The sequence below is a fragment of the Kogia breviceps genome, chromosome 15, assembly GCF_026419965.1.
Source record: "Kogia breviceps isolate mKogBre1 chromosome 15, mKogBre1 haplotype 1, whole genome shotgun sequence".
Classification (NCBI taxonomy): domain Eukaryota; kingdom Metazoa; phylum Chordata; class Mammalia; order Artiodactyla; family Physeteridae; genus Kogia; species Kogia breviceps.
This window is the reverse complement of record NC_081324.1, coordinates 67,204,590-67,214,830: the sequence shown is the minus strand read 5'-3', so window position 1 is coordinate 67,214,830 and position 10,241 is coordinate 67,204,590. Positions and strand designations below refer to the sequence as shown.

The following is a 10,241-nucleotide window of genomic DNA, read 5'->3' as shown; positions in this document are numbered from 1 at the left end:
CCTGCCTGTGCCAACGTTCTGCCCACCCCACCCTCAGCCATGCCGGCACCCTTTCCCAGTGGAAGCACCCCCTCTTCCCACCCACCCACCCCTGGCCTGGCAGAGCCCCACCCGGCTGGGTGCCCAGGACAGAGACGGTCCCAGCCCCTCCAGCCCCGTCTCCCCACATGAATACAATCTGGAAAGCTTGCCAAGAGTAGATTCTTTATTAATTTCTCTTTTTTTCTTTTTAAAAAAGTATTCCTTCAGTATAAAAAATAAATATTTTAAATATGACATTGAATAAATAAAAATAATCTGTCAGTATGAAACATTCCCACAGGGTACATTCATCAAAGAGGAATTTGTCCCCCAAGGCCAAGTCCTTTCCAGCAGAAAGGAAGGAGGGAAACACGGAAGGATGCACGGAGCTAGCAGTGTGGATGGGAGTGACGCCCAGGTACTGGGTGTGGGCAAGGGACAGGCGGGGGGTTGAAGGGGGGTGGCAATCCGGAAGTAAGAACATCTGTACCATCTGAAGGGAAATTAACCTCTCACTTGGTTCTGGCCTCCAGCCCCACACGCTATGTCTATCCTGGAGAGCCAGAGAGGCAGAGCTGGACTGCTTCTATCAGGGAGACATCCCCAAGGAGGGGACAAGGAGAGGGGTAGAAGGACGAGGAGGAGAGACAAATAAATAGTGGTGCTTTCTCGTTTAAAATTTTTTTAAATAAATAAGGTCCCCAATACCCCTCTTTCGATAAACTGCAAAAGGACTGTCCTAACCCCTCCCTCCTGCCGGCCTCTCCCTCCTCCTCGGGCTGGGGCCATGACCCAGGATGCAGGTGTGGGTCAAAACCAGATAAAGGAGGAAGTGGACAGCTTCCTGCCCTGCAAAGCTTTTTTCCACACAAAGGCTCCAAAATTCAGAGATGCTGTGCAAAGTGGGTGCCCATCTGCCAGACAGTTTCTACAAAGAGCACTGAGGATGAGGCTGAGGGGCAGAGCCAGGGCTGCACCTGGGGGAGGAGAATCGCTTGGTCCCCGAGCCTCAGAGGCTGCCCAGGTGGGCCTGGCACGGGGAGTCTGCGTCCACGGGGTGATGAGAGGAAGGGAGACCAGCCGGCTCCAAGCCTTCCAGGCCACGTTCACTGAAGGAGCAGAGCGACGGGGGACAGCAGGCTGAGATCCTGGACAAGGCTGAGCATGACCCTCAGCGTCTTAACCCTCAGTTAAGACAGCGTTGGAAAACATGTAACCATCGTGGTCTCCTCCACCACCCGCCAGAAAACGGTCTTGCCAATGGGATGGACAACTCCCACCTCCAGCCCCCAACCCCCTTCAGGGCCCGCCTGCTGCCTTGCCCACCTGCCCTCCGATGGACACGGGTAAAGTGCTCGGAGGAGGCAGAGGGGTGCAAAGTGAGTGCAAAGCACCAAAATCGTGCTGGCTGAACGGCTAGGCTCGCTGCCCGCTCAGGGTTTGAGAAGACGCCAGAACCCTGCTCTTAGCAGCTGCCCCAGCTCTGGGCCCTCCTCCCCTGCTCCCAGACTGGAGGGCGTTTCTCCACTAGCCTGGCCCCAGCACAAAGGAAAGGATCAGGTTCCCTGCCTGGGAGCCCAGACATGGGTGGGGGTGTGGGGGGAGGTGGGGCAGGAGGGACCACAGCTTCCTGGTCTGCATCCCAGGGCCTCCTTGTCCTCCTCTCCAGAGCAAGGGCCTCCTCCCTGGGCCGTCCAGCTTCCTGAGGTCCAGCCAGGTCCTCTCGCCCTCTGTGGGTGTTCAGGCCACCCGAGAAGGCACTTCCCCGCTGGGTGCTGGTCAGGACTGTTCCAGGGCCCCTAGACTGCTAGTCTAGAGGCAGCATGAGGACAAGGAAACAGCAGCAGGTGGGCCACCAGGGCTGCCTTGCTCACTGCCCCAGGGGTGCCATCTCCATGGTGAATGTTGCCTCCAACAGCACAATTCCAGGGGGCACCAGACAACACAGTGTTGAATGGGCCCCTTGGAGCCAAGAAACATGGTGGCCCTGGGAAAAGGCCCCTTGGCCACTCCACAAACTGGCCCAGCCTGCCTTGCAGCCAGGGTCCTGACAGCCCCAGAGCCAGTCACCATTAGGGTGGGGGTTGGAGCCGGGTCCCCCGTCCCCTCCCAGACTGACCAGTTCTCTCAGCTCCTGACCTTTCTCTGAGCCTCACCCGTAAGGCTTATCCTACTTGTAACATCTTCGACTTCCAGACCAAGCCCTGCTAAGGCCTGGCCCCGGCTCCTGCAGAAGAAGCCATCATATTATTTCTGTTGGAGAGGGAGCAGGGAAAGGGGAATTAACTTTGCTATTTAAAGCACCAATAAGTTAATATAAATAGGGCATCAAAATAAATAGACAATCATGCTGGGTCAGACACACAGCACCCTTGGATCTCAGGCTTCCTGAGACCCTGACCTCAACTTCTGCTGTCCCCTTGCTCTGGGGACCAGCGATGTCCTCTGGTACCCCTCAAGTACCTTTGTGTGACCTCACGGGGCCTCCGTGGGCCTCAGATGTGAGCTGCCACTCTGAACTACTCCATCCACCCCTCCCTCACAGACCCTTGCCCACAAGACTCTGGGTCCCCTCAGAACCTCCTCACCTGACTTTGCAACCCGTCCACCTCCCCACACCCCGCCTCCAGGTCCAGCCACCAGACCCCAGCCATCCGGGACAGCAGGACAGATTGTGGGCTCAAGGAAGAAGAGCCCATCGAGACTTTCAAGGGCCTCTCTTCCTTCCCAGGCCTGAAGGTGGCCTCTCTGCCTCCCCAGGAGCCTGAAGGCCAGCAACCTCCTTCTGGAAACTTCCACCTGACAGTCCTAGGCCTGAGCTCTCCAATCACGCCCAAGACAAGGCAGCATCTCAAACCAGAGTTCCCTTTCTAGCCTTCCACTCACCATACTTGTAGGGGCCAAGGATCCTTCAGGATCCCAGCCCCTCTGGGCTGCCTGCGTTCCAACCAGACCTTTCAAGGTCTACCAAAGGGGCAGTGAAGGCACTGATAGTTGTCATTCTGCTGGGCGCCAGGCAGTGCCCCGACCCCTGCTGTCTTGCCCCATGGTCAGGGTCGCCGGAGGCAACTTGTGTGGTTTGCTCACGAAGACCCTGGCTGAGGCGACGAGAAGGGGCCGAAATCCAGCCCGACACCGGGTGCCTGGCTGCAGTCTCCCAGAAGAAGGGGCGCCTTCTTCTAGCTGGTGCCATATATAGGTTCTCCCTCTAGGAGGTTTGGCTCTGCTTGGCTTCATCACAGTCCACCCTGGAGGGGAGTAGACTGGCCAGGAACCCCTCTGGGTCTGCGAGCAGCCCCCACTTGGCTTTGGCACTGCTCTGGGTCCCGGCCACAGTTTGAGAGCCACCTAAGTCTAAGATCTCAGGTCACTGTGCGCTATGAGACCTCCCGTCTAGAAGGCCTGGGCCACCACAGCGATGACCTGCTTATACTTCCCCAGGAGCTGACAGCCGAGCTTCTTCTTCTGGAAGACGTCCTTGCCTGAGGTGTCCGGGCCGTAGGCCACGTCCACGTGGGCCACGTGGTACTTGCTGCACAGGCGGCAGAGCACGTTGCTGAGGAGGCCCCGCATGACATCCGCCGTGGCGTTCAGCTTGCTGTGCAGGCTGTGGGCGCTGGGATTGAGGACCTTCTGGTCTCGCGTGATGTTGCCCAGGGAGGCGCCCAGGTACGCGACGATGCGGTACAGCTCCACCAGCCGGGCCTTCTCCGTGCCATTGGCGTGGAAGGGCGGGAAGTCGGTCACATTGGGGCTGCACAGCTTGTCCAGGTTGTTGGGGAACGGCTCCCCCTGGGCCGTGTACTGAGGAGCAGAGGGGCGGAGGGGAGGTGACATGAGAGTCAGGGACGGGTGTTCCAGCTCTGCCACCAAGCATCTGGGTCAGCTCTTGGGCTTCAGTCCCCTCACCCCAAACACAGTGGCATGAGGACCCAATCACTTGCCCTGTAGGCATCTCGGGACTGTCCTGAGAGCCTGAAGTAATTGTGGGTGTGGATTCCCTTGGTAAAGCATCCAGGCCTGTACCATGCAACGAATTATCCTCCTCATCACAATCACCAGGACCACATGGGGACAGAAAGGAAAACACCCAGTCTCACCTCCAACGTGTGCACCACACACATTTGCCCTTTCACCCACTGCACTCACCCTCTTCCTGGGAGGCTCTGCACCCCTGTCACCCACAACCCGCTGTCTCTCCCAACCCTCCCATCCACCTCACCGCCTCCTTCTCTGTCTCTCATCAGCCTCTCCCTCCACAAGGTGGAGGAATCCCAAGGCTAGAAGTGCCAGGCACCCCCTTCTCCAGACAGCTCTGCCCCTATCTAACTGGCACCCTAGGCAAGTGACTGAGCCTGGGCCAGGGAGTGGGGAGGAAGCTGAGGGAGTCTGGGTGTGGTGGCACCAGTCCCCCTCCCTTCCCTTCCCTGACCAGCCCCGCCAGCCCAGGACCCTGCAGCAAAGCCCAGCCCCTCCACCCCTCCTTCCTTGGCACCCTGGGGAGAGACTTACATAGAGAATAAAGAGGGCTTTGGCACTGCTGTTGAGCTGTGCCAGCTGGTTCTTGATCTGGTTCATGAGGTTGCTGTGACATGGGTGGCGTGTGGCACAGGTGGCGTTGACAGGGGTGATGGGAAGGGGGGTCCCCGCTCCGTGTTTCCAGTGCAGAACCAGCAGCAGGGGCACAACTCCTGGGAACAGGCAGGAGGGAGCCATGAGCAGGGAGGTGGGGGTGGGCAAGGGGTCTCCTGGTAGAGGATGCGCCTTGTCTCCCTCAGGGACACCAGTGTCCCCTCTCAGCCTCCAGCTCTCTCTTTGCTCAGCATGGCTGTTTCTTACTTTCACTATGTCACCAAATCTGCTTCTCTGTCCCCCTCTCTCCAGAGCTCTAACCCTCTGTCTCTGCTTCTCTCGCATCTATCACTCCCTGCTGTCTCCTGACAGGAGCAAGGGGGCAGGACGTGAGCTGTTTCTACCAGCTGGAAGCTGGGTCCAGGGTGACACCATCCTAGCCTCTGGCTGGAGGGTACCACGCCCCAGCCCCAGCAGGTCGCAAGGAAAAGAGCAGCCCCTACCTCACCACCTCCCAGGATGGTCCAGATTCCTAAGTGTTACTTCACGCTTCAATCTCCCAGAGTGGGCTTCTTAGGGGACCACGGTGGGAGGGGAGGTTTCTGCTGACCCTCATCTCCCAAACCTGTCACATGATTTTGGCTCACTGGGCCCTTTATCTCCTATTTCTGTGGTTATCCTTCTCCAAGTGTGGCCACTCCCCTATCTAGGACCCTCAACTCCACCCCAATTCTGCAGTTCTGCGCCACCCCCCCTCCATTCCCAAGTCATTCTTCAAAACTTCCTATCCCACTCTGTACTGCTTCTGGCCTCCATGCCCTCCCACTCCTGTCTACTGGTTCTTGCCCCAGGTTGTGGGTTAAGACAAGGAGAATCCTGGGGTCCCTCAGTCCCCAGAGCCTTCGGGAGGGCAAAGGAATGGTGCAACCAGGAAAGAAAAAAGGGAAAATGTCGCACGCAGCCAGGTGGGCGGGAGAGGAAGGAAAGTGAAAGGTGACAGGAGAGCTGAGAGCTGTCCGGGCCTGTCCAGGATCGCCCCTCCCCCCGCCCAGGGCGCCTGCTTCCCGCCTCCCCCGCCCCCCCCCCTTGCTTTCCAGGTGACCCAAGCATCAAGGGCTGGGGTCGGTGGACCTGTGAGGCTGGAGAACCGATGAGGTTGGGGGAAAGGGTGTCGCGCAGGAGCCGGTTCCCCTCCTGGGACAGTGGCAGCCTCAAGTTCACTTCTGGGTCCCCTGTGCCTCCCAGCATCCCCCGGCAGTGCTGAGGCCCCCGGATGGCTGCGGGGCACCCACACCCCAGGCTCACCTAGCACAGACCACAGCTTTCCAGACACTAGCAGATGGAGGCGGCACCTGCTCCCGTCCCGGCCGGAGTTTGCAAGCTGCTCAGAGGCCGGCGCCCCTCCCAGGGAGCAGCCCGGGACGCGGTTGGAAAAGAGAAAGCGGAAAGACAGAAAGAAAGAAAGACAGAAAGAAAGAAAGAAAAAGAAAGAAAAAAAGAGGGAGGGTGAGTCCCGGAGAAAGTTGAGCGGGAAGAGCAGCAGGGACAGCCGGCGGAGCGAGAAGGAGGAGGAGAAGGAGAAGGAGGAGGAGGAGGAGGAAGGCTGCGGCGCACCCTCCCTTGCCCGCCAACCTGCGGGCCCCAGGGCGGGCTGGGCGCGCAGTGCCGGGACCATGTGCCTGCTCTCGCTCCCGGCCGCCACCCAGCGCCTCCGGCGGCCCGGCGGGCTGCGCGGGCGCCCCAAGTGTCCGTGTGTCTGCGGCGAGTGGGTGTCCCGCTCACGATCGCCAAGTGCCCCAAGTTGCCGCTGCGCCCGTGGCGGGGCGCGGAAGCCGGCGCGGGGCGGGTGGATTTACCTGCCGCCAAGACCTTCATTATGGGCTGGACTCCAGAGGGCCTTGGAGGAGACCTTAGATGCCTGCAGTTTTCAGAGGTTCATGCTCAAATGGGGAATTTGCCCGATTTATATACTGGAGCCTGTGTTGTAAGACAGAGAGAGAAACAGCTATATTTAGCAGGGATCCCCGTCCAGGAAGTTGTTTGAGGTGCATCATAGGAAATTATGAATGGAAGAAAGTGAGAGTGAAGGGGGGGCAGTGAGGGGGGAGGGTGGCGAGAGCAGGCTTTTTCCCTCTTCTAAGAATTTGATTGATAAAATTATAATGAACTCTTCAACAAAACACCCTGCGGTTTTCCTGCGTGGCTTGCCCTGGGAGTTGTTTGAAGATGGGGAGGGGGAGGAGGGTCCCCAAGTCATCGGGGGCCCTGGGCAGTGGGTACCCCAGACAGCCCTGACTCACCTGGGTTTGGGGAGGTGGCTTGAAACTAGGCAAGCAGACGGAGGCTGCCACCTGTGGCCCCCTGGTCAGGGGGTTTAGGGGTCAGTGGGGAGGAGGCAGGCTGGGCTTAGCTGAGAAGGAGGCTCCAGGAAGAGGGGCTGGGGCCCTGGTGTGGACTTTGGACAGTAAAAAAGCGAAACTGAACGTGGGCGCTGGAAGCCACTGCAGAGGTGGCCTCCTCCAATGTGCCCGCTGCCGCCAGGCAAAGTGGGGCTCCCAAGGGGACAGGTTGTCCAGGGTCCCACAAGGTCAGGCCTCCTGACTGCCATCAGCAAGCCTGCACTGGTGACCACAGGTACCTGTGGGGCTGAGGAGGGAGCTGAGAAGATGGGAGGTGAGGGGTTGCTGTGACTCCCTTCTTTGGGGAGAGCCCGGGGAGGAGATTCTGGGAAGGTGTGATGTGTCTGGCGTTTACCTAAACTCTTTGCACCCTTCAGGGGAGGGTGGTCCAGCATTTCCATTTTGAAAGGGCATTTGAAGCAGAGACTTAAGGAGGCTGAGCCAATTGGAGCCAGGTTTGCTCCTCAGGACGCAGAGGGATGGCTGAGGAGGACAGAAAATGTCTTGGAGGGCCCTTGGGGCTCAGCATCAGAGAATGATTATGGCCCCCAAAAGGTGCTTCTGGAGTCTCTTAGGCAGTGTCACAAATTCTGCTGTCTGTCGTGGCCAGGTAGATTCATAAATGAGTAAGGGGAGGCAGGAAGGAATGGTGAGGACTAGGGCAAAATGAGCACAGAAACTCCTCCTTGGCAAAAAGCATTCAAAACAAAACAAAAGAGGTGGGGGAGTGCTGGTCAGACACATCTGGGGCTATGTGGTCCCACAAGTTGCCAGGGGCGCCCCCACTGCAGCCCTCCCACCTGACCTCGACCAGAGAACGAGGCAGGAGAGCTGCTTCTCCAAGGCCAGGCAGCCCTGCAGCCTTTCCCTGGCCCCAGATTCCCTCAGCCCTCCTCCATGCCCCCAGCTCCCGCCTCTTGCCACATCCCAGAGGACCTGCCCAGCGTTCGTTCAGTTCCTCCCTCTCCGTGCCAGGACGAGCCCTCCTGCTGCCGCCGTGCCCCCTCTCCCCCACGCACGCCCTGCCCTCTCCAGGCTGCTTCCTCCCCGCTCGCCCAGCTGGGCCTCGGCTGTGGGGCGATAAAACTGCCCATCCCAGCGGGCGCTTCCCAGCAGGAAGGAGGCTGGTAGAGCCTACACTGGCTTTCCTTCCTCCTCCCGGCCGCTCCACACCTTGTGTCTTCCTTGGGGGCCATGGAAGGCCCCACCTGGCACTTGCCCCTCTCACGCACCTGCTCTGGGGTCTGTGTATGCCCCTAGGAGGTCCAGCCACCCCAGCCTGTCTCAGGCAGCCCCACACCCCAGGACATCCCAGCTCACCTCCCTCTCATAATCCCCCAGGCCCAATCTCTCCTGCAGAAGGGCCTGAGCACTCGGGGAGCATGAACTCTGGATCAGCCTCCAGACCCCCCCGGCACATCTCCTGGACCCCTGTCGTCTGACTCATCCTGACTCTTCTGATGTGGACCCCAAATCCATTTGACCAGGGCCCCACAGAGGCCCCATCTATGGATCCCCTGTTCCCCCACCCAAGTATCTCACGGGGTGCCCTGATTCTCCTGGAGGCCGCCTCCTCGCCCCACTGCCCTCCTGCCATGGTTCCTCCCCTGCATCACTCCCAGTGGACTCGCCGGGCCTTGCACTGTCCTCTGGCTGCCCAGACCCCTCCTCAGCCCTATAAAACGCTCCCAAACGCCATGTAGTCTCAGCCCCACCCCACAGGAAACAGGAAGTGGGGCGGAGTCTAGAAGATACTTCACCCTCGCCCTGACTGGCCCCCTCCCCTGCCTCAGTTTCCCCTCTCACGGTACCTGACTTGGTCTGTGCTCCCCAAGTGTTCTGGGTCCCTCGGCACCCCAGGCCCAGCCTCCCTCTCCTGTCCATGTCCAGCCACCACCTGCACCGGGCCTCTCGGGGGCAGGCCGGGCAGGGTCTTGGAGCCGCGGACCCGTGAGCTGCCTGCAACGTGGCCTCGGTCCCCGGGAATCGGCTGCCCAGGCGGCGCTCCAGGCCAGCTTTGGTCTCCTGGAGTTTGTTTTCTTCCTTCCCTCTCTACGCTGCTATGTGTGTGTGTGTGTTTTCCCCAGCTTCCTCACGGAAGGCATCCTCCCTTCTTGGCTGCCTGCTCCCAGGGTCGTGACCCCAGGCCCCACCCTGGAGTGGCAGCCCCAGCCCGGCCCCTTCCAGCTGTGACTTCATCCCCAGCCTGTCCTGCTTCTGCACACTGGGCCTGCTGGGGATTTGATCGGCCTCGGGGTGAGGGGGACAGTTGGGGCCCACATAGGGCACCCTCAGCCTGGGAGGGGGGCAGCCAGTCCAGGTCTGGGGGTGCTCCTCCAGGCGGCTGTGCCATCCACCTGTTCGTCTCCAGGAAGCTGAGTCCAGGGCCGGCCTGGGGCCTCCCCAGGGCCCCTGAGGGCTCTTTCTCTCCCACTCACTTTGGCGCATGTGGCCATTCAGCCCCTCCTTTTCTTCTGATTCTCACTCGCCATCCACAAGTCTCTCTTAGAATGTCAGGTGGGGAAGCTGAGGCTCAGAGAGGTGAAGACACTTGCCCAGGGCAGCACAGAGAGTTAACAAGAGAATGAGGCCTGGACCCCCAGCCTCTGGCTTGAAGGCCGCCGCTAATGCCAGCAGCACCTCATGCTGCGATGGGAGCAAGGGGTGGCGAGCTGCACTCAGACCGCTTCTTCCAGGAAGCCTCCCCTTCCTCCCACAACCCAGGTTAGCTGAGTCGGCCCAGTCCTGCCCACTCTCCTTTCGAGTGGGAACAAGTCTCATTCCTCCCTCTTTGAGGGCTTGGTTGGGGTCTGATCCTCATTTGTACTCTTGACAGCACCTGGCTCAGGGTTACATCAGAGCAGATGCTAAGTATTTTCTAAAAGCATTTTAGTTTCCAAAAGCTGTCTGTGCCAAGTCTCTCATGGCGAAAAGGCGTAAAGTCTGCTGGTTGGAAGCATGGACTTCAGCCTCAGTCAGAGCCGGGTTAGAGGTTTGGGTCTGCCAGTTATGAGCTGGGTGACTTTGAGGAAGTGACCATGTCCTGGCCTCAGTTTTCTCATCTATAAAATGGGAATAATGACACTTGTGCTGTGGGTTTGCTGTGAGGGCTCAGGCTCAGAGCAGTTCTGGGAGCCCAGCCAACCCTCTACTTGTCAGCATTGATCCTCCTCACTGTGGAGGAGTATGGGTTCTTGTCCCCATTTTACAGATGAGGAAAGTTGGGCATAATCCAGGGCTAAAGGGGGA

At 59.3% G+C, this 10,241-nt stretch overlaps 1 protein-coding gene across 1 annotated transcript; it reads right to left on the bottom strand.

Annotated features, from left to right (window-relative positions):
* Positions 1-231: 231 nt before the first annotated feature.
* On the bottom strand, positions 232-6,268 carry LIF (LIF interleukin 6 family cytokine). Its single transcript, XM_067014383.1, is given in 5 exon segments — positions 232-3,825; positions 4,534-4,712; positions 5,899-5,961; positions 5,964-6,135; positions 6,137-6,268. Coding segments are annotated over 5 exon segments (957 nt in total). The 3' UTR covers positions 232-3,414.
* Between the last annotated feature and the right edge of the window lie 3,973 nt (positions 6,269-10,241).